At 47.8% G+C, this 24,585-nt stretch overlaps 1 protein-coding gene across 1 annotated transcript in view; it reads right to left on the reverse strand.

Moving 5' to 3' along the window:
• ADCK1 (aarF domain containing kinase 1) overlaps positions 1-24,585 on the reverse strand; it is a gene marked incomplete at its 5' end in the record, with an annotated part of 71,944 nt that overhangs the window by 41,746 nt on the left and 5,613 nt on the right. Inside the window, 2 exons of the mRNA XM_084264057.1 lie at positions 837-1,040; positions 24,492-24,575. Of these exons, the coding sequence (XP_084120183.1) occupies positions 837-1,040; positions 24,492-24,575 (288 nt within the window). The remainder of the gene's footprint in view (positions 1-836; positions 1,041-24,491; positions 24,576-24,585) is intronic.

A 24,585-nucleotide genomic window follows, 5' to 3' on the forward strand; every position in this document is an offset into this window, starting at 1 on the left:
GACACAGCCAGCCTGCCCTGCTCCATTGATCCACACATCCCAGGAAACCCAGGCACTCCTCAGCCTCCTGTCTTCCTCTCCCTCACACCCACATTCTCTTTCATTGCCTCTGCAGCCTCTTGCCTCCTGTCTCCCTCTCACCATGTCAGTTGTGATCATCGAAATGCCTCTCCTCAACCTAGGCTGGAGTGTGAGGGAAACTCTTCTCGTAAGGAGCAGGATACAGAAAATCCCCTACTTGCCTTATATCTAATGAACAGAGACACCCACCTATGATCCACCCCCCACTGTGGGCTGCTGAGGGTTAATGGTGACAGACTCCTGTGCTACTGTATTACCTGACAGCAAGCAACGCAGGTGATTTATGCTATTATTTTCTTTGGGGGTTAATTACGGGCTCAAGAAAGTAAAAGGCTGTCAGTGCTAGCTGGAATTGGTCTCATGCAGCCAGGGGAGAACAGTCATCCTTCACAGAGCCCTGCTAATATATCTTTGTCCTATACATCAGTATCTGTCTCTCACCCCTCAGTGCAGCAGATGGTCCTCCATCCTGACGTCCAGCAACCTGTTTGTCTTGGCATAACCTTTGAGCCCCTCCATTTCCACCAGGCAACCCTCACACCCTTAATCCTGCTATCTTCTCCTTTCCTAAGATGGCAAATAAAGTCCACCAACTGACAGGGAAAATTTGCATGGCATTCTCACATGGGCAAGGAGGAGATATGTCCCCTTGGTATGTCTTGTCTCTGAGAACCAACAGGTCATTGCTCCTGCGTTCCTTCTTCCAGCTGCCCAAGGCTTACTGAGACCTGAGAAGCCAACACAGGTGCCCCTACCTCTTTGCCCAGATCCTCACGGATCACTTGCTCAATCTCCTGCCTGGTGCTTTGTGGGGCCTGGCTGTGCAGCACTTTGAGGGTGCGGGTGTACTCCTCAGGCAGCAGGTAGTCAAGCGCTCCCAGGTGCTGTCCCACCTTGATGAAGGTGCCTCGGTTGGCGCAGCACAGCTCCCGCAGACGCTCAGCAGAGCGCAGGTGCACCTGTGGAGAGACCAGAACATCAGGCAAGCCCTTCTCCTGTCTGTTACATGCACACCTTTAACATGTCCTGTATTTAAACAGACCAGGGATTTCCTTTCTTGATTTGGGGCATCATCATCTAACGTGTCAGTGAAGTATTAGGACTGTGGCTTATTTAGAGGGGTTGAACCAGATGGGAACTGGATGCTCCAGAGCATAAGGAGCTTCAACGCTCGTTTGCACAGGCACCATGATCAGTGACAGCACATTAGTTTTTGGCTCTGTCCAGGGCTACATCCTTGCACAGAATAAGATGTCTAGCAGCATTGGTTTGTCACTGTGATCCACTGCTTCAATGCACAGTCTGGGAACCCCTTATCCAAAGACTGAAGTCAGGACCACAACCGTGTACGATCGATTCTTAAAGTGAGAGGAAAACCACAGATACCACCCCAGAAACCTCCTGGAACTTGTAAGAAGAATCTGTTAAAAATGAAAACTACAGATGTGTATTTGGCAGTGAGAACAGCGTGTGGGCAGTCCTTCATCCTTCCAGCTCAGTCTGACACACCACAAAGGGAAATTATATCCTTCGAGTCCAGCCAGGTCTTGGTCTTACTGCTTACACTGCCATTAGAGTCCACAGTGACAATGGGTTTAGAAACCAAGAATTAGAAGACTTGTCAGCTTTGCTCACATTGGCCAAAATGCAGCCATCAATCAACAAAATCCAACACCAACCACTTGCCTGGTCTAGATTTCAGCTCCTGAGGTTCATTCTGCCTCAAGAACAGACCAGTCACCACAATCTTCAGTGACAATGATTTATTCTGCCTTTATTACTCTCACTAAAAAATCCCCCTGCAAAGGACACAGTTAGACTCAATATTCTTTAATAAACTTCAGATAAGTTTACCCTGATACAGTAATAAAATCTAAGCAAATCAATGACAAAAAATAGCTCTGATTATCAGAGGGCTACAGCGCCTCTCCTATGAGGATGGAGTTGGGCTTGTTCAGCCTGGAGAAGAGAAAGCTCTGATACCTGGAAGGGCCTGCAGGAAGGCTGGAGAGGGACTGTTCACAAGAGCAGGGAGTGATAGGACAAGGGGTAGTGGTTTTAAACTCCAAGAGGGTAGATTTAGATTAGACATTAGGAAAAAATTGTTTACTATGAGGGTGATAAGACACTGGCACAGGCTGCCCAGAGCAGCTGCAGCTGCCCCCTCCCTGGCAGTGTTCAAGGCCAGGTTAGATGGGGCTTTGGGCAACCTGGGCTAGTGGAGGGTGTCCCTGCCCATGGCAGCAGGGGGTTGGAACTAGACAGTCCTTGAGGTCCCTCCCAGCCCAGATCATACTCTGATTTCCTCTCCTGTTCATGTCTGACACCTATCTGCACAGAGACTCCTAATTCCTCTGGCTTCTTTATCAGAAGTCATTGAAGGTCAAATCATGTGTCTGCAGACCACATCTGCCCAAGATCCTGTGGTGATGGACTCCACCAGAAGCCTTGAAGGATGTAACAGAAAGGAACACCACCACAAACATGCATGGACACCACACAACCACACACACACATCCTATTTACTGGCTATTGTTGGCCTCCATGTAAAGCAGTGCCACGTCCCATCACAGGGCAGGGCGAGAGTCTCACACTGGGGAATACATCAGGGGTGCTGAGCTGCAAGTGCATAAAACACAGGCCTAAGGGAGTGTGAGGAGAAGTCTAACATGCAAGTGTGAGACTTGACAGCGTGATGCACGCACACACCCCCCTCCTTTCCCAGCTGGGCACACACAGGCATACCTTGTGCCAGGAAAGAGCTCTCCCCCAGCACACTGCCTGCCCCAAGCACTCACACACACACAGGCAGAAAATACCATCCACAGGCATGCCTCAAGTCTCCCATGCTATTGTGCTGCCTTTTACATACCAGCTTCACAGCTCCTGCTGTTAAGAAGCAAGCCTCTGGCCTGGCTGCATGCCTGCTCCCCCTCCCTGTGTGCAGCAGGGGCAAAGGCAGGCCAAAAGGGGACAAGGAAAAGAAGCTGTGAAAGAGCACGAGAGCGCGAGAAAAGCAGCGAGGGAGTAATGGGATGAAAGAGAAAGGCAGTGGGAGGGAAGGAGCCAGAGCAGCTGGGTAGTTTGTCACAGCACTGGGAGTGCAGCCCATTACAGGGAAACAGCTTTCATACAGCTCTGATAATCGCTTTCTCCCAGCTGCCTCCAGCCATGGAGGAAACCCCCTGCGAGCAGCAAAGGGAAAGGGAAGCAGTGGCCAGCCACCCCCTGCCCTTCCCCACCATCCTCCCCCCAAGAGGTGTCAGGCAGCCACAGCACAGGGCACAGGCAGGAAACAGTGGTAAAGCTCCTTACCCCTGTTCCCCAAAAACCACATCACAGGGCCCTCTGATCCCCTATGGGTACAACAGGAGCCCATCAAATGACTCCACGCTGTGGCACGGCACACAGAGGAGTGGCAGCACCCCTGGGACTGTACTGCAGCTCTGGGCATGAAGGTGGGCAGCCAGCTTGGGGTAGAGGTACAGGCTCCAACATACCAACAAGCCCCATACAGATTGCCAAGGGACATGGGAAAAACAGGATGGAAGACTCACGTAGCTGAAAATGCAACTGGTTGCAGGCTGGGATGTATCTTCATGTCAGCCACTGCTGAGGAGGCAGGAATAGCCCCTCTCTCCTCTAGCACAAGGAAAGAGGAAATTTTGTTCTTCTCAAACTTATCCACCCTGTAGATGACCCAATTGGGTTCAAGGACACAGAAATCCTGGCCAAGAGAGACAAGAGTATCCTTACAGAGGGCTCCAGGAAGAAAAAAGAACAAAACCCCTATGGCAGAGCATCTTCCACCATGCTCTCACAACTGGCTCAGCTAAAGCTCCAAAGCTACCTTGGATTGCCTTCTGGACCAGGAAATGCCAGCTCCTGACCTCACTAGACATAAGATGGCCAGGCAGCTTCCCTCAGGGGAAGGCAATGTATCTGTAGCCCTAAATTTTTAAAAACTCCAATCTGCATTAGAAGTACAGTGAGAATGAAGCAGGACTGTGAATGGAGCTTCCAAGGTCTCTTATCAACCATGTAAGGAATTTCAGGGGAAAAATGTTCATAATGCTATCTATTAATTGCCTGGATCTCCCCAAGCCAGGTCAGTACAGATGCAGCACTTCTTTCTCCAACAGATGACCTCCTAATGATAGGCAAAGTGGAATGCCACGTTCCCACTACTGTGTCCTATACTGTTGACCCACATTTCTGTCCTACCTTGAAGTACCTGCAGGATAAATGGAAACCCCCACAATGGCTCACAGATTTTCTCAAAAAAAATCTCACAAGATGCTGCTCTTTGTTGCACAAGCAGTACCTTGAAGACTCTTCTTATCCTGGAAAAGAGCTGGGAACAACAGTTTGTTAGACAGGGAGCCACTTGTGCACATCATGCCTAAGAGCACACTGCAGAGGAAAGAAGCATTTCAGGTACCACGGGTTACCAAGAGAAAGCCTCCCTCAGGAAGCCCTTTAGATCCTAGAATCACAGAATCACAGACTCACAGGGGTTGGAAGGGACCTGGAGAGCTCATGGGGTCCAACCCCCCTGCCAAAGCAGCTCCCCAGCTCATATTGCACAGGGCGGCGTCCAGACGGGGCTGGAATCTCTCCAGAGATGGAGACTCCACACCCCCTGGGCAGCCTGTCCCAGGGCTCCCTCACCCTCACTGGGGAAAAGGTCTTCCCCATGTTGGGGTGGAACTCCCTGTGCTCCAACTTGCAGCCATTGCCCCTTGTCTTGTCCCCCCAGACACTGAAAAGGGGCTGCCCATTCCCCCTGCATCCCATACTTCAGATATTGATAAACATTCATAAGGTCCCCCCTTAGTCTTCTCGTCTTCAGGCTGAACAGCCCCAGCTCACTCAGCCTTTCCTCACAGGGGAGATGCTCCAGGCCCTTCATCATCTCTGTAGCCTCCTCTAGACTCTCTCCAGGAAATCCCTGGTTTTTTTATCCCAGGGAGCCCAGAACTGGACACAACACTCCAGTTGGGGCCTGACCAGGGCAGAGCAGAGGGCATGGGCATCTCTGCCTCACCCCCCTTTCTGAAACTTCCACAGGACTCTGTTGGCTCACAGCATGCCAATCAGACACAGGAGACTTATCCAAACACTGGATAGATTGAGATTCACACTGATTATTAAAATTGTTCCATACATACCACAATGGAAGTAATAACTGTCAGGTATGGAGAACAGCCACCTCTGGGATGAAACAAGCAGAGGTGCAAAGGGACATTTTGGAATTTACCCTGGATGTACAAGCAGACCTGACTTCTCAATCATTTCAGTTCTTTTGAAGGAGCCTTTACTCACAGAGACCTTGTCAAAGAACAGATCTTCAGAGCACTGGATGTGCAAGGTGTCCCAAACTGACAGAAGCTAATCTGGTCTTAAAAATAAAGGATATTAATTTGGCAGAAAATAAATACCCAAGTTAAAAAATACTTGTGAAAACTTGAGCATCTGGTGACAGACATGGTGGCAAAAGGTCTCAGAAAGGCCACTAAAGACAGTAAGTGATGGAAACCACTCCTCACATGAAAAATCCTTCAGAAAAGTCATTCCAGCCCTGAAGGGCATCCTCAGAGCTGGCAACACGTGAAATGAGGATTAGGAATGCAGAGAGAAAATTTGAAATGCAATTAGTCAAAGACATAACAAACAATTCACCAGAAATTCCTGGTGATGAGTGCTGCCTCAAGGAACACTGTGAGCACAGACATCTCACAAAGGACACCAGGCTTGCTTTTACCCAGAGGACAGTGCTGGAAAGGCTGTGCCTCCTCTCACCTCCATACCAGAAAGCACTCTTGTACAGGTGAGCAGGAACACCTCACAGTCCACCTACTCCCATCCTGAGCAAAGGAAAGGAGGTGCTTCTTGTGCTGCTGGCTTGGGGGATGATGGTGAGGAGAAGCCTGCCCATCACTGCTTGCAACGGAGACACGCTCCCCAGGACAGCAGTTCAAGAAAGATGGCTCCAGAAAATACCTGGACAAATTCAATCATATATAAATTACAGACTAAGTCAAAAAGTAGCTGAGATGCTAGTAATCAGAATAAAAAGAGAGTTGCACATTAAAAACATTACCTTCCAGAGGATGGAAGGGGAACAAACACTGCCCTGTTTTTAAGAAAAATCCAGAGTAATCTGAGAAATTATAGTCCCACAAGCTTTTACTCTGTAGCAACTACATTACTTGAGACAATAATTATAGAGAGTACTAAAAACCATGTAGCATGTGATATGACTTAAAAAAGCCAACAGGGATTCTTAGAGGAAGAGAAATCATTCTTCATCAGCCCACTAAAATACTCTGAGCATGTTAATGCAATGGTCAATAGAAGAGAAAAGGGAGATATTTATTAGGACTTTCAGGTGGCATACAATATATTCCCTCACAAAGACTTAAAAGGAAACAGGGTAATTATTGGAGAAGATGCAAGAACATCCCATTCCCAGCTCAGAATTCCCTCTGTGCAACACCAAGCCCAGCACCACAGACAGCAGCAGTGGGGGACTCTAGTTAAGACAAGGCTGCAACATTTAGTGATGTTTTTACCACAGCTTCATTTCAGCCTCCTCTGAGCTCTTTTAGGTGAGGTGGCACTGCAGAAACTGCCTACATTAGCACCTGCAATGTTGTTACTTCCACTGAGGCTGAACCAGCACTGGAAACACTGAGAAATGTGATGAAAGGGGAAACAGGTCCAGGCAGCACCCACAAGGCAGAAGGGGCACTCTACTATAAATGGGTTGATCTGCATCCCTGTCAAAAACAAACAGCAGGGTGCCCTGTTACACCCATTCTGACACCAGTTTTATTCCCCTGCTAGACATCTGGCAAAGGAGAGAACAGTGCAGTGACAAAAACGCCACGAGATGCAACAGAAATGCTTCACCACTGTGGGGAAAATAAGCCCTGCCAGGACCCTACCAAAGTTGGTGAACAATAAATGAACTGGCAGATCACCCCCAGCAAACACAGCAGCAAGGTTACAGCTACTGAAGGCGTGATTTATCCTGTCCTCACACACTGATGAGCTCTAAATTAACTGTAACCACCCAGCACTTGCATCACGTTGCCGTGGACGGCTCAGTGAAGGCACCTGCTCAGTGCACAGTGGGGGTCAGGAAAACCTAAACAAGCTGTTTGGCTGTGTTAAGAAAGGAAAGGAGAAAAAAAACACATTGGAAATATCAAAATGCCATTGTATAAAAATTGAAAATACAACCTCACCTGGGATCCTGGGCATCCCATCACAAAAAAAGGTACAGGACACAGAAGGACAGGAAAGATGATGATGGACTTTAGAAGTCTATAAAAAAAGACACCTGAAATGTTGGGAGACTGTTCAGATTAGAAACAGTTGATGCACAGGAGAGAAGAGTTCTATGAAATAATAAAATCTCCCATTCCTATTCCCATTAGCTCTCACAAAACAGCAAATAATAAGGCATTCCACAAAACAGCCAGTAATATGGCATTCCACAAAACAGCCTTTTTCAAGGTGTGTTTTTTTTTTAACATCCCATTTTGCACAGTAGAGCATTAACCAGTGGCACTCACTGTCAAAGACAGAGAAGCCAAGAGCTTAATGGAATTCAGAAAGGCTTTAGACATTTATGATAAAATAACCATACCTGATTTTAAATGAATCTTCTGATCTCTAGAAGTGCTTTTACAAATCTCTTTACAAAAGTCAGGATTGTTATTCCCCATTTTACAGACTCATAAGACCAATACAAGTAATTGTGCTGGGTTTGGCTGGATAGAGTTAATTTTCTTCACAGCAGCTGGCACAGGGCTGTGGTTTGGATGTGTGCTGAAGACAGTGCTGATAGCACAGGGATGTTTTCGTTGCTGCTGAGCAGCACTTGCACAGAGCCAGGGGCTTTTCTGCTTCTCACAACACCCCACCTGCAAGCAGGCTGGGGGTGCACAAGGAGTTGGGAGGGGACACAGCCAGGACAGCTGACCCCAACTGACCAAAGGGATACCCCACACCATATGATGTCATGCTCAGCATATAAAGGGGCTGGGGGAAGAAGAGGGAAGGAGGAGATGTTCACAGTGATGGCATTTGTTTTCCCAAGTAACTGTTAATGTGTGATGGAGCCTTGCTGTCCTGGGGATGGCTGAACACCTGCATGCCAATCAGAAGCACTGAATGAATTCATTGTCTTGCTTTGCTTCTGTGCATGCCTTTTGCTTTGCCTGTTAAACTGTCTTTATCTCAACCCATGAGTTTCCTCACTTTCACTCTTCTGATTATCTCCCCCAACCCATCAGGGGAGAGTGAGCAGGCAGTTGTGTGGTGCTTAGCTGACAGCTGACCATTACAGTAGTAGAATGTCTAAAGTGTTTAAACACTTGCTCAAGGCATCAAGATCAAAATTACTGTACTGATTGTCCACAGTGAGAGACAGGATGCAAACAGGGTGCCACTGATGATCCCAGTATTGTTAAAATCTGTAAAGAACCTATTTTGCATATCCAACTCCCACAGTCTAGTTAAACTGGTCACCCCTTCTGCTGGGTTCAACCAGCTTCCAAGGATCTTCTGGATTTACTAACCTGCCATTGCCAGGACTTAGGGCAGTGGTGATGGGCTCTTGCTTTCTTCCCACATTAAGCCCTTTGAATCATAGAACATCCTGAGTTAGAAGGGACCTGTAAGGATCATCAAGTCCAACTCCTGGCTCCACACAGGGCCAGCAAGGTCAGAGCATGGGACTGAGAGCATCGTCCAGACGCTTCTAGAACTCAGCCAAGCTCAGTGCTGTGACCCCTTCCCTGGGAAGCCTGTGCCAGTGCCTGACCAGCCTCTCAGTAAAGAACCTCTTACTAATATCCAGCCTAAACCTCCCTGTCTCAGCTTCATACCGTTCCCTCAGGTTCTACCACTGGTCACCAAAGGGAGATCAGTGTCTGCCCCTTCGTTCCCCTCATCAGCAACCCACAGACCATGATAAGGTCTCTCCTCAGACACCTTTTCTCCAGGCTGAGGGACAAACCAAGGTACCTCAGCCTCTCCTCAGAAGTCTTCCCCTCCAGACCCTTCCCCATCCCTGTTGCCCTCCTCTGGACACACTCCAATAGTTTTGTGTCCCTCTTGCACTGTGGCACCCAAACCTGCACCCAGTACTGGAGGTGAGGCCGCACCAGCACAGCACAGAGCAGGACAAAACCCTCCCTGGACCGGCTGGCCATGCCGTGCTTGATGCAGGATACAGTTGGTCGTCCCAGCTGCCTGGGCACACTGCTGGCTCACATTTCACTTGCTGACAACCAAGACCCCCAAATCCCTCTCAGCGTGGCTGGCCTGCAGCATCTGACCCCCCAGTCTGTGTGTGTAGCCAGGGCTGCCCCTTCCCAGGTGCAAAATCCAGCAACTGAAATCAAAGCCAATATGGTTTGTGATTTGTGCAAAACTTCCCTGGGGATCACAAGGGGTTTTTTCAAACCTAGGCCAGCCCACTTCACACTGCAGAGACATGCAAGCTCCCCCCACCCTCTGAGCCATCACACACACAAGCAGACACAGGCATTGACCTCCTACTTGGGCTACAGACGCTGCCACGCTCTTCCTGCTAACACCCTGACTCACAACACCCTTCCTGACAACCCCTACAGCTGATTAAGGGGTGGCCTAGCAACAAACCCTCAGTTTGAGATGCCACCTAGTTCAGGAAACATTTATACTGGGTTGAGGGTCCACGTTTTCAGCCAGTCATTTCCCAAGCTGCTGTGGAGAGGAGGAAGAAGAGTTGCTCACCCACACCACAGAGCAGCAGCAGTCACCTTGCTGAACCCTGCCCTTGCTGGCTGGTGCATACAAAGCCAGCCCCGATGGCCTGCCTGTGTTCCATCTTCATTTTGCTCCAAGCTCGGTCATTTGTGTTCTGATTATCTCTCATTACTGACGACCTTGCTGTAATGAGTTTTAATCTGCCTCGTATTAATTAGAAACATTTTCATTAGCCAGCTCAATTTTAGGTAAATAGCTAATAGAAGCAACTGAGCTGCAATTAGTTATCTGTGGGGCAGTTCAGGAGAAGAATCAGAAGGGAGCAGCTGCTTCCCCTCTAGACACCTCTGTGATATAATGCAGTATTTTGTCTGAGTCTCTTGAGCAGGAAGAACAATTTGCACAGGGAAGGGATGGTCAGAGACAAGGGGAAAATAACATGCCAAAATAACTGGGAATTAGCACTTCTATGCCTATAGCATTACCTGTCTGTTCTCTCCCACTAACAGTTCCAAATCAAACTGCTGCATACAGGAATGAGAGTCAAGCTGACTCCTTCACATCTACAGGTATCACCTCCAGTGAATAAGGTTCTGCTCTGTGACTGGTACAACAGGTCCTTCACTCAGTCTCTTTCAGGGTACCTACATGATGTGAATGGTACTTAGACATGAGGATCAGATCAGATGTGCACAAGAAGGAAGGATCACACCTCTGTATAGAGAGATGTACAACACTTGCCAAGTCAGCCAGTTCCCAAAAGGGCCCTCGGTGCTTTGTTGCCTTGATAGGGTTGGTATACAGAGAGATCTGCCCTGTGTTTTGTTGCAGAGGGCCTACAGAGGATAGAAGGTAATTCAACAGCATGGCTGTGGAAGGCACAGAAACATTTACAGAAGCTGCAGTGAAATTAGACACGTGTCTCGATCCATTGATCACAGTGCCTGCAGCTCCTGCTACAGAGGCAGGTGAAATGATAATAAATTTGACACAGCATCTCTCAAAATCTTGCTAGGAAAATTAATTCAGCTCAGCTTGGATCAGACCATGAGGGACGGCAGTGAAAACAAGCAGAGGGCTGTAAAGGCACATCTTATATGGCCTTGTCAGTTCTATTAAGCCCTGGTTTATTTGCTATTTTCTGATGCTATATATAAGGAGCAAGATCAACCAGCATGTGTTCAGTAGTGTTCCCACAGCAGGAATTAGCTGTCACTGAAGCTCATACAGTTATTGCTACGCATAGGGAGGCTTTACATCGGGGAGAGGGGTGTAGAGACCCTTTAATTAAAAAAAAATAATAATCATCTGAAGTCCCAGAGAGAGTTGAGAGAGCAAACAAACAAGGATGGCACATCAGGAGCCACTGCAAGACAGATGGACCAGTATGGCATAAAAAAGAAAGTATTTAATGCTTTGTCCTCAGTAATAAAATGAGATGGTGCCAAGAAGGCTGACCTGCTAACATTTTCCAACCACTCAAGAGGCCAGATGCTGCAAATGGGAAGGGAAACATACAGGGTGTTCCTAAGGTTGGTGAAAGGGTAGAAGATGAGAAGATAGAGTATCAAGGGAATCTGTTCAAAGCTGAATATTCCTGGTCTTCAAAGCAAAGTGAAGGATCCTAGCAGCAGGGATGAGGATGGATATCTGACAGCCTCTTCCCTTAGTCCCCACACCCCAGCCTGCACTAAAATGGAGCTGTACAAGCCATGAACTCCATCGGTGAGGTTTATCAGGATAGATGGCTCAAGCACCACAGGAAAGATGGAGAAAGCTCAGCTAAATCTCACGTAGTTCAGCAGCTGAGGGTCAAGACAGGGTAGCTTCACACAGTCTGCTCTCCTAGCGTGGGTGTGCAGGAGGGAGCGCAGAGGCAGCCGCTGCAGCTGGAGGGGAGAAGTGGTCACATCCACTTTGTCAACGCCAAAGGATCTGGGCTGACATTTTTCTGTTCCCAACAGTCGAATCCCACCCTACCAGCTGCACGTCACAGCTGACCTCCAGTCAGGACCCATCTGAGTCAACCTTGGCAGGCGATTAAACCCTGCAATAGCAGCTTCTCCCCCTCGTGCACATGCAACTCCTCTCCTGGCAGGCCAGGGGGAGCAGAGCAGGCAGGCTCCCTCTCTCTTTCAGCCATGCAGATGGGCAGCAGCTTGCTCACAGAACCCAGAGAACAGGGTTTCTTCTGCAGTCTCTGTAGAGATCTCAATACAGTCCCTTACCAAACTGACAGAGGCAGATTCCTTTCCCCTTCTTTAATCTGAGAAGCTCTGACCTTTGAAGTACAGACCACTTCCTACAGGAACAGGATGGGTGAAGGGGAGAGAGACAGTAACACATGAAATATCCAGAAGTGATTAAATTGGATTGACGAGGAAGTCAGGAAAGATAACAACCATGGGATTACACTGTCAATTCCAAACAACTGCAGTGACTGTCACAGCACTGCATCCAACAGAGTGGCTGCAGTACCAGTAAGTCACCATCGATGGCAAAGTACAGTTCTACTTTTAAAAGTGACAATGTTGAAAAGCAAAATCAAACAAAAAAAAACCCCCAAGAAACGCCCCCCTGTTACTTAGCTGGTCTGTTGCACTCTGGGTATCAGAGTTGCTGATTTCACTGAAAAAAAAAAATATATATATATAAATTATTCCAGCTTGTTCATCCAGTTAATACCACACAGCTCCACACCCAGAAAGGCAGCCACTGTCTATCAGCATCCCAGCAATGTCACCACTGCGGGAGACTGAGCTGGTGTCTCTTCTGATTCAATAGACTTGTTAAACGGTCATTATAAGGTCAGATCCTTCCTTGCAGCCACTCCTCTGCTTTCCCACTGAAAACAATAGGTCTGTGGAGGTGCCACTAGAAGCAGAATTTGGAAAATGTGGGCTTACCACTGAAGGTAGCATGTGATCTACTGAATCCTTACAGCTACTAGGAACACAAGCAACAGAGAAAACCAATACTGGCTTTGAGAGTACAACCTGAAATAACATGAGACAGCAGTTTAATGAAGTAAAACATATGAATATTTGACATGGCCCCAAACTGAGATGAACAAAAGGAGAGCTCAGGTGAGGCTGCATGTTGGTTATTCATTATCTAGGATAGATTACTTTTGCTCCCATAATAAGCAGAAGGAATCACCCCCAGCAGTACCAGAGGCAATTGCCTTTACTGCAGCTGGTATCACAACAAACGATACTGTATGTCTCCCCTGCACTTGGCTGTGGCTCACTAAGGCTGCAAAGGGAATAAAACTGAGCTCATCTTTATCCACAATTACATATTCCACATTTTGCCCTTTCCGTTGCCAGTTGTTGAGTTTTCCCCTCTCATCTGAGAGAGGAATGAGCATCCAGGAGGCAGGGATGCTGCATTTGTAAATGTCAAACACATTATAAGAACCTCGAGTAAAATAGTGAAACTGCTGGATGTCTTGTCCCATTCTAATTTTAAGAAAACAGTGTCCCTCCACCTGCAGACTTACTGTCAGCCATTATTTTATTTGTAAGGAATTGGGTACAACAGGAAACATCATCAGTGTATGGGGAGCTGGGCACACACACAATAAGCAAAGAGCAGAAAACCTCCATCTCCAGGTTACCTATCTCATCCAGGATCAAAGCAACTGGTCATTATTTTAGAGTGGTTAGTCCTACAAGGTTATAAAACAGATTTCTGCACAACTGCTTCTGAAGGAATTACTCCCATCCTTCCAGAGAAGCACCTACAAATAGCAGGGAATGGCCTTTATCATGTGGAAACCTAAGGTGTGTTTCTTCTTGATGTAGAAGATGCTGATTACCACAGATCACCTGCACAAGTAGCCCAAGGGGCAGGGTAAGGGAAGCCTGGTCCATCAGTACCCAGTTACAACTCCTCTGTGGAGAGGGCAGCAAATTGGGCAGCTTTTGCCACAGTTTAAAAAAAGAAAGCACCAGCTGAGAATCCAGAGGTTTCAGTCTGAACCTCACACAAGCAAAAGCTGAGGTTAAAGGTGGGAGAATTTTATAATAGGCAATAAAAACCCAAGGATGACACTGCAGCACAGATAACAGGCAAGAGGCAATCTCCATCAGCTGATTAGTTAAAGATAACTGATTCCTGACCTTGGCTAGAAGGTAAATAGTGAATTTAAGACAAAAGGCCTATCACAGCAACAATTGGTACAAAACCAACAAAGATCCTCTGAAGAATCAGACCATGCTGGCAAAGTACAACCACTGTGGAGAGACACCAAGATAAAATTTGCATGCCAGAAAGGACCATAGGGAATCAGCACTGCACAAGATGGACATGAAGCAAAGCAATGAACTCAGATGCTCATTGAAGTGATCATAGCACAAAGGAGGGTTGTGCATTGATTGCCACTGAAGATTTGTTCCTTTCCTGGGCAGGGAGAGTGTGCTGTAGGTACAAGCACTTGGCTGGAGGTGGCAAGAAGGGATTCCAGTCACAACTAGAGAGGTCCTTTGCTGAGTCACTACTGCCTGAAGACTTCAGTAAGACATCAAAGGTGGCAAAGCAGAGCACTTGAAAAGGCCTCCTCCAGGAGCTTTTTAAAAGTCTACATTATGCTTATTCTGAGGCCTGAAACAGGCTTTTTTAAATTGTGTGCTCATCAGCACCAGGGATGCACTAGCATCCCATAGTAGCCCACCACCTCTAAGATACATATTTAACTGCCTCTTTGAAAGCAGTTACCAAGTCTACATGAAATCCTGTCCTGACTACACATAAATTGGGTGAGCTTCTATACACAGCCATGAGCAATCCTGGTATTTCAAATTCCTCCTCCACTGGGCTTTGACAGAACTGTTCAGTCACAGGGTGCCTCAAACACCTCCACCACAGGAAGGCAGCCATCTATGGGCCACATCACATCAGTCCCCAGAGAGCATCCCACAGAAACGATTTGGGGCAGGTAGTCTGTAACTTCCAGGGAGACACAGGCAGACAGAACATCATTAGTGAATTGGAACTCAACCAGCACATCAGATCTGATCTCTCTGACACAGGGAAACCTTAATGGCAATAAATCAGCCCAGATAATGACCTTAAGTCTTGTTTTAAAATCCACCAATACTCAAGTGCAGCATTCCTCACTTCTGAGCCTTCATGATGCTGCTCAACCATAACCCTGGCAAAAGACACTGGTCCAATGCAAACCATGAAGACCTCCCCTCCATATGGCAACGCCCAGACTCAAGCTCATTTTGGCACATGACATTGGGAAACCAACAGTTCAATAAAAGCAAGCTTGGAAACCCTCTCTATACTCCAGCCCTGTTTTCACAAATTCCCCATCTCCAACAAAGTATGTGTTGGCTTACAGAGAAGCACATGTTTCCAGCAGTTATGCAGGAGCTGTTAGATTTTACTATTCAGTTGCCTGAAAGAAGAAAAAGAAATCTCCTCTCTTGGCCTATTAATCTGTCATAACGAGATTCTTCATAATTAATTTGTCCCTAACAGTTGCTTTGTAATGTTAGCAAGAGAAAAATTTCAGGAATGGCAATTACCTCTGGTGTCAAAATGATGAGGAAAACAAACGTTCAAAGCATCAACAAGATGCAGTGCCTTCTCCACTCCCCCCCCGCTGGCGGGTGGCAGCGCCGCGCACCAGCACCGCAGCGCGGTTCATTACCGGGCACGGCGCAACTGAGACTCCAGTTCCTCTCTTGAGATGGGATTTGTTGAGTGATGCTGGTGGAAGGAGGGGCACCTGCCACTGGGATAAGGGTTGTGTGGGTAAGGGGTCTTGTTATTGCTTCTTCCATTGACTACACAGGTCCAACAGCTATAGACAATGACCACTTACTCACAGGAACTTCCCTTCATTCGCTACACGTCAGTCCCACCATCCCATAGTTTTTGTGAAGGGACAGCATTTGGCTTATTGTTGCTTTATTTAAATTTAGAATCCTTTAAATAAAAGCCACATGCTTCCATCAGCCTTTCAATATGAACATGAACCACGGTGGTTTTCTAGGCTGTTGGTAAATGGAAGAGTTTCTTGGGCTGTAAGCTCACTGGATTTCAGGAAGCTACAGAAGCTGACACCTCACTGCTTCTGGACTGAGATTTCCAGGAACACCAAGACACACACAGTGTGGAGCTCATCTCTCCAGGTGAGGACCAAGCTCTGCCAGTGCTGGAAACTGTACTCCAGAAAGGCAGTGGGAAGGGGAAACCTGCTGGCTTGGCTGCCAATGGGGGTGTACAAAGCTGAAGCCTGGGAGCATTGTCCTCCCTGGGGCTGGTGATGAATCCACCCAGGTCTCTGTTTTCTCAGGGAACAAAGACTGTGGCAAATCTTCACTGCATGAGTTGCTATGAGCATAAAACCTGGTAGGGTAAGTCTGGACCAAATCTGACAGCAGCACAGTGAGGGCCTGGGAGGTGGCAGCCAGGACTGAGGTGTCAGTGGGAAGAGGTAAGAGCAGAGATGGGGCAGGCTTCAGGAGAAACAGGGGAGCTGGAAGGAGATGCAGACCTGGTACAGGATGGCAGTGCAAGTGAACACAGAGGTCAGCTGTGCAGGGCTATTGAGGGAAGCTGCATGAGTTCAGACAGGGATACAGCAGAAGAGGTATATATGTGAAGCTGCTTCTGCTTGCATTGTGCTCAGTCCTAAGCCACATTGCCAAGCACTTGCTACCCTAAAATCAAAACACAGGTTTAGAGGAATACAAAAAGTCCCCCTTGTTCCTGCTACAGACTCAGTCCATAGCCTGGGGCCAGTGGAGGGAGAGGGAAGTTGCAGTTGATCTAACCCTGCCAGTCAGGGGGACAGAAGCTTTTGGGAGCCCTACACATTGTGGATCTCTCTTGTCTTCAAGCACACAGCCTGGTACAAGGACCAGCTGAGGGTGAGGAAAGCACAGCTAACAGACTGGCTACTTCTCACTCCCCAGTGCTCACGAGCCATCATTTCATCAACATTCACAATGCTCCCCAGCCAAGGATCACCACTCCATATATTGGCAGTGAATAACTCCCCATTCATTCAGACTGCTACAGCAAAACCTCAGCTTACTGCAAGAAACAGAAGCAGGGAAAGTGTCCTGGAGAGGAAGAGAAGAGATGGAACAGGTGATACCAGAGCACTCCAGAGACTAAAGAGTTCCTGCTGGCCTCAAAATGCCCAGCTGTGCTGCCTGACTGTGAACACAAAAGAAAGGACCCAAGGAGGAAAAGTGTTCTCTTCCCCACCTCTCTTCACTCAACAGCCCTGTGACAAACAAACCTGAGTGCAAAGCCTCCTGCCCTGCAGTGATCCTGCACAGACCAGCTTGTGTTCAGAGCAACCCTACAATGACAAACAGGCTGCACAATTACAGAGTTCACAGGCAACTCAAAACAAGTCTATTTTCAGAGAGTGCAGGGGCAGTAAAGACATTTTAGGAACTGTGGGTTGGTTGTGGGTTGTTGTTAGTCAATTCTGCTAGATGACCTTTTTCAGTGAATTTACCTCTACATCCAGAGAAGCTGGCAAGACAGTAAAGGGGTCCAGGCTTGGCAGGGGGCATTTCCTAAAGCACTGTGCATGTGTGTGTATGTGCAGGCTGACATGCAAATCCACTGTTAAGAGTGGAGCCAGGAACAGAGGGGAGGCTGTACAAAGACGACCCTTGTCACTGAGTTTATCTGCTCCCTCTGGGCCTCTTCCAAGTCACATCAGCTCAGTAGGCTGACAAAAACAAGTTGTTGCTGGTGTCAGACCTGCCAAGATGATGCTGCTGCAGGAGGAGGAGGAACAGGAAGATGCTCTGAATGGTGCACCATCAGCAGAATTTGTAGCCACTGAGACAGGACTCTCAAGGTAAAGAAAACAATAAAAAAAAAAAGAAACCCCACACCAGTTCAAGTAGCCTTAACCAGAGTAGCAGTGAATGTGATGACTGTCTTGGATTCCCTCCCCCAAACATCTTTGACCCTTTGACTCAGTCTTGGAAGTAGCTATTTCAAGAGCAGCACTCACACCCTCACCACACAGGCACACATCCACAGGCAGACAGAGGTGCCTGTCCAGCTGTACAGGCAGCAGACACATACTCACATCAGCAGAATTCTAGGCAGGGCATCTGAACACCCTAGCCAATAAAGAGTAGCTTCCAAACCCAGCACTGAACTTCACACTTTGTCTTATTCCTAGACTAAATCAGCAACTGCTCCAACTCAAGAGCAACACAGCTTCATTCTTCCCAGTCCCCAGGGCACCCTGGCAGAGTCCTGACGGGCCCTGGGGTACCAGGTGGAGGAAGATGGCAAAGTTCCCTTCAGAATCACCTTTCCCTCAAGTATGCAAACAGGATGGTCACAACACCGGTCAAAGGGTTTGCCTAGAACCCACTAAGATGCCTTCAGTGTTGTCAAGAAGTCCAGAGAAGCATTTGCAAGACACCACCCATCACAACAATTCCCTCAACACTGACTGAAGAGCCTAAATGAAGAGCCTGGCTTGACAGGTAAGATAATCATGTGCTACCCTCCAGAACAGCTTTTTTTTTAATCAGATACACTGTGGGGAGAATGTGATAAGGTCACTGGTTTAGCAGAGCAAGTCTACAGTATTCAGTCCTGCTCTGAAGTTCCAGCCTGACCTGATACATGAAGGATCTGCATGCTACAACAGCCTTTTCACTCCTGTTTTTACATCTCTCTACTCATAACTTGGGGGCCTTAAAGCTGGTGTTTCATTGCATGCTGACTGCAGCAATCTTAGAAAAGGGAACAAAACCCACAATATGGGTCCTGCTGAGGACTTAAAGGACAAACAAAACATCTGAGAAGCTCAGTTTGCCATGACGAATACTGATGTGTTTCTCTCCCTAAATGAATCTTTTAGGTATCTATTTTTCCTAGTGTCAGGTAAGATGATTTAAATTCTCAAGCCAACTGCCTTCCTATGTTTAGAACAGGTAACACACTGGCTACCTGCCAGCTCTACTGATTTTTTTGGTGGCCTCCAACAACAAAGTGATAGGAACTGCCAGTAGTTCAAGTCTTCCATTAAGAAAACATCCCAACTTAGGGCCTGATCCAAAGTCAATGGGACCAGCCTCAAGTGACTTACAGTGGCATCCTAAGGAATTCCTGCTTTCTTTTTGTTTCACTTCCCTCTTCACACAGGTTTTCAGCCCTCTGAGAAATCTTATGTTTGTATGTGTTTGCCCCACCCACATCCAGGGTAAAAATCCAGGCAAATGAATAAATAAATCTCAACCAGGAACTCTAAAAGGAAGATCCCATCTCTTGCCATGCCTCTTGCCTTTGGGCTGTTGGGTGTTCATTGGGACTCAAGGTATATAGTCCAAATACTGAACAGAACAAGATTGTTTCTTCACTTTCCATTTGCTTTTTTCATAGTGCTGCTCCTAGTGCAGGCTTCTTGCAGCCTACATCCTTCAAGGGCTTTCTAAGGGTTTCCTCAGTGCACTGGTTGAGATGTTCTTCAGATACTCCTCTGCCTATTATGTACCTCTTCAGCAGCTATAAGGAAGCAAAGTAATGAGGTCTTCAGGGATTCAAGTGAAAAGGGATAGCCCCACCTGGAGGAGAGAAGGCTAAATGCTCCCGAGGCACAGAGTTTCACTCCTGCTGGGGTGTAAGAAAGATGTGGGACCACTTAGGCAAATGGTGTACCTGATACCTCACCTTCCCCCTTGGAGGGAAACACCTGGTGCACAGCTGGGACAAAAGTGCTCCGAGACACTGCTCCTTTCCCCTCACTTCTCTCCCCCTTCCTCCTCCAAAAATGTCACAGTGAGATGGCCCATCTCACTGAACACATCACTGCAGAGGACTGAAGAACATCCTCTTTTATAGGCATATATTCCTCAAAAAATGGACCTTCCTAAGGCTACAAACCTACAACCCAGAGATGCTGTGGCCATCATTTTCAGCTGACACCACTCTAGAAAGCAGAAGGAGAAAAACTGTCTTACAATTATAAGATTTATTTTACAACTTATGTGTTTTCAGTGCAAAGCTTTCATGGTTTGTATGTTTGCAGGAAGGTTGCTAGACAGCAATACTCAAATGTAGAGTCATCAAGCCACCAGCTGGCCTTGCTAGTAGCTTTTTTAGACTGCATTAGTGTCAACCATGTCTTTTAGATGAAGAGATATCCTGGGGAGTACATAATAGGGCAACCTAACACAATCAGCTCAGGGACTGGATGGGCCACGAAGCTCTTCACCTCTATGGCTGGTTCCCATTGAGCTTGGTGACAGAAAGTCACTGCCACCTAATGGCTATTCCATGTCTCCTAAAGAAGTCTATTTGCATCTTATCTCAGATCATCACAGGTCAAAGCAAAGAGCCATCACCACAACCAACAGCTGTTGTGTGTAACAGCCCACAGTCCCCATTCACCATTTCCTTTTTGAAGGAATGCCATGGGAAGCTCCTGGGGATTTCTCTCTGCAGATGCAGCTCAAGTCCATCACGAAGAAACTATTTTAGGACACAGAATCATAGAATCACAGAATCCCAGGGGTTGGAAGGGACCTGGAGAGCTCATGGGGTCCAACCCCCCTGCCAAAGCAGCTCCCCAGCTCATATTGCACAGGGCGGCGTCCAGACGGGGCTGGAATCTCTCCAGAGAAGGAGACTCCACACCCCCTGGGCAGCCTGTCCCAGGGCTCCCTCACCCTCACTGGGGAAAAGTTCTTCCCCATGTTGCTGTGGAACTCCCTGTGCTCCAACTTGCAGCCATTGCCCCTTGTCCTGTCCCCACAGACACTGAAAAGGGGCTGCCCATTCCCCCTGCATCCCATACTTCAGATATTGATAAACATTCATAAGGTCCCCCCTTAGTCTTCTTTTCTCCAGGCTGAACAGTCCCAGCTCACTCAGCCTTTCTTCACAGGGGAGATGCTCCAGGCCCTTCATCATCTCTGTAGCCTCCTCTGGACTCTCTCCAGGAGATCCCTGTCTGTTTGATCCCAGGGAGCCCAGAACTGGACACAACACTCCAGGTGGGGCCTGACCAGGGCAGAGCAGATGGGGAGGATCCCCTCCTGTGACCTGCTGGCCACACTCCTCCTGATGCCCCCCAGGATCCCATTGTCTCTCTCAGCCCCCAGGGCACACTGCTGGCTCATGGCCACCCTGTCACCCACCAGGACCCCCAGGTCCTTCTCCACAGAGCTCCTCTCCAGCAGGTCACCCCCAGCCTGTACTGATTCCAGCAGTTATTCCTTCCCAGGTGCCAGACTCTCCACTTGCTTTTGTTGAACCTCATCTGGTCTCTCCCTGCCCAGCTCTCCAGCCTGTCCAGGTCTCTCTGGATGGCAGCTCAGTGTCCTGTGTGTCAGCCACTCCTCCCAGCTCTGTATCATCAGCACTTGCTGAGGGTGGGTGCTGTTCCCTCATCAGGGTCATCAATGAAGATATTAAACAGGACTGGAGATACTAAACAGAGCTTCCTATTGTTTAAGGCACACAAGTGTTACACAGGGAAGTCCACACAGGCTATTTCTTTGGTGTGAAATATCCAGAAACTGTAAGTTTATAAGCAGATACACACACACCCCTACTTATTTTCTTTCCAGGATTCTTCAGTCAGGCAACCTCACCATGAAACACAGCTCGTTTTGAAAACACCCACCCCACTGTGAGAAGCAAACACAACAAACGCCAGGAACAGGCTCCAAGGAGCAAGAAATCATTCTGTAGAATGATGGCACAAGGTTACACCTTCCCAATATTTGCCCAGATACTGACAGCCCAATAACCAGGAGTTTGAGTGAGAACATCCTCTTCCTGCTCTCAAAAGGAAGAAAGTTAATTAACCTCCCCAAATGGCTTTTTCCCTGACAAAGCAATTATGTAGCCAACAAAGTTAATTCAAGAATGTTATTCCCACTGTCTCCCAGGACACCTTGACCACAGATCCTTTCTCTCCTTGCTATCTCCTCTCCATTAAAAATCCCAAACAAATCCACATTCACAGCAACAATCTTGCCTTGAGTAGGCAAACAGCAAAAAAGGCCAGGCTCAAGATACTCTTGAGTGCTGAAACCTGCAAGATGACCAACCAACTGCAATCCTCTTACTACTCTGACAACTCAGAAACCCATAAACAAACTGCCAGCCCTTAAACAAACTGCATGTTGTAAGATACCTCCTGACTGACAGCAGAATCAAGAGAAATTGATGCCAGCAATACAGGAAGTGTCAACCAGCATACCCAGGTGCCACGATGAGAGGCACACTGGAAATGTCACAGTGTAGGCTGACCTGAAATGGAAAAGACACTCAAGGACACAAACACTCACAGAGGTGGAATAACGTCAGAGAAATGCAGCCCTCTGCAGAACAAAATGGTCTGTTGAGAAAGAGGTGTTTTAAGATCTGGCAAAGGAAAACAGCTCATGAAGAAGTGACAGAGAACCCCATTTCCCAGTCCCTGCCCCTCCCTGTGCCACGATCTGGGGGGGGAAGAAGGGAGCAAGATCATGGCTAAAGGGAAGTCTGCTGAGAATGGAGGGGTGGGGGGGAAGGTGCTACTGAGAACCCCATTTCCCCAGTCCCTGCCCTCCCCCATGCCACAATGGGAGGGAATAAGGGAGCAAAATCCTGACTAAAGTCTGCTGGGAAGGGAGGGGTGGGGGGGAAGGTGTTTTAAGACCTGGTTGCACTTCTCATTACCCAACTCTGGTTTCACCATGTGCAGTGCAGTGTCATAAATTAGACTTTTCTTTCCTTCACTGTGTGTTGAGTCTGCTTTGCCCATGTCATTGATGACAGGATGATCTCTCCCTGTCCTTACATTGACTCCTCAGCCTCTCAATATATATTTTCTCCCCTCTCCAACTACAAAGGGGAGTGATAGACCAACTTCAGTGGGCATCTGGCCTCCAGCCAGGGCTAAACCACCACAAGGTTTATTGTGCAATTGCCCAGGACCAAAAAATTCTCTGATGCCAAGCTAATTCTTTGCTAGCATAAGCCTTGCAGAGATGTCACAGCCAGGCTCTGTGGTGGCCATCTGTAACACCTGCCAAGAGCAGAACAGGCCTCCACAGGTCAACAGGTTTTGCTAACTCATGCTATGCCTGTACCTGCTTCCTCCTCTCTCTCTCTCTCCCAGCTTATTCTTGTTTGCACAGCCAAAGGGTAGTGCTGGCCATGCCACAGACTCCTCTTGTGTCATGCTGACACGCTGCACTTGCCACTGGCTCTCTCACATGCAGAGGCTGACTCAGCTGGTCTTGGCTGCCAAGCAAGGAGAGCACAGCTCTGCGCAGCACCAGCAAGCACAGCCCTTCCTGGCTGCCTGGGGCACAAATTGACAGACCATCAAAACCTGCATGACAGAGGTTAATGAAGCCATGGAGAGAAATGGCAAAAGGTCAGGAATTTGCAAGTGCTGCTGCAAACCACTGGTGAGTGAAAAGCTGTCCACAGCACTGCTAACTCCATAACTTGGGTGTCGCTCAAGAAAGCTCCGAGCAACCTTTCTGCAAACCAGGTTTGAAAGCATGGGGCTGAGACATGGGCAGATGGAAGGTGAAGCTCCAGACTCCCAACACTTCTATCTCTAGTTTAGGCTAGAGTGTTAGTGCCACTCACCTAGGATAAGGAACTACACCAGAATAGCTTAGCATCTTTAGACAGCAGAGGATGAGAACAAGCCCAGGGGAGCCTCCCTGCAAACTATCCCCAATACTCTAAGACCATACTGATGATGTGGATTTTCTGCCAGAGGAATACTAAAGCATGCTGGAGTCCAATGCCATTGACTTCTACCTGGCCCACTGCTGTTTCCAGCTTTAGAATCCCTCCAGTCTGAGAGTCCCTGGAAACCACCACCCCATGTACTGACACCACTCCAGTGGCCTAAATCCTACATGTGCTAAGAAGAAAAATAAGATTAAAAGACCTCACTTCAAACATACTATGCTGACTGGCCTAATTCGGCACAAGCTATATTTCCAACTCCTTGGAGGCCCTGAGATGGAATAGAGGGACCCTGGCTACAGACACCACATACACTCAACTAAAACTCAGTGTCACTCACAGCTCAAGGTTTGTAGGTTGGAAGTGAAAGGTGCAGCACAGGACTGAGAGGTGCAATAGGGATGCCTGTCTTCTCACTACAAGTGCTTTTTCATTCATGTTAATGACACCAAAACACAACAATAAGTTTTGCAATGAGATATACATTTCTTTACCTGCTTTTGGTACCTTCAGAGTTTTGCAAACCTGGTTCGTCTTTTTTCTCCTCCAACACCAGTCTTTTATTACTTAAATCTCTCAAGTCTTCATATTATGAAGCAAATTAAGAAACCCCTGCTGGTCCCCTCCCAGCAGCTGACCTCTACACAATCAGGGTGGGCAGCAGAGAACCAGTGACAGAGCACAAACTCATCTTATCCCATACACAAAGAACTTCAAAGGATCCAAGTTAGGACAAGCTGCATGAGGCTACTCTTGATGAAGGATCTTCTCTATCAGGTGACGTAGGTCCTGCAAGAATCTTACATCACGTGCAGCAGTTTGCTGTTACCAGCTTGGTAGGAGGCATAGAACTGGTAAGCTGACAGCCTGATGGCATGCTTTGCAGCAATAGCTCTGGCAGCACAGTTTGAGCAACACAACCCATTTCTTTGGCCTACCTGTGATTTGAGCAAGTCATACTCCTCTGATCCATGTGGGACGCTCCGAAGGGAGGTGAGGTAGTCATAGCTGATAACTGCCGTCTACAAATGA

The sequence above is a fragment of the Gallinula chloropus genome (assembly GCF_964237585.1).
Source record: "Gallinula chloropus genome assembly, chromosome: 4".
Classification (NCBI taxonomy): domain Eukaryota; kingdom Metazoa; phylum Chordata; class Aves; order Gruiformes; family Rallidae; genus Gallinula; species Gallinula chloropus.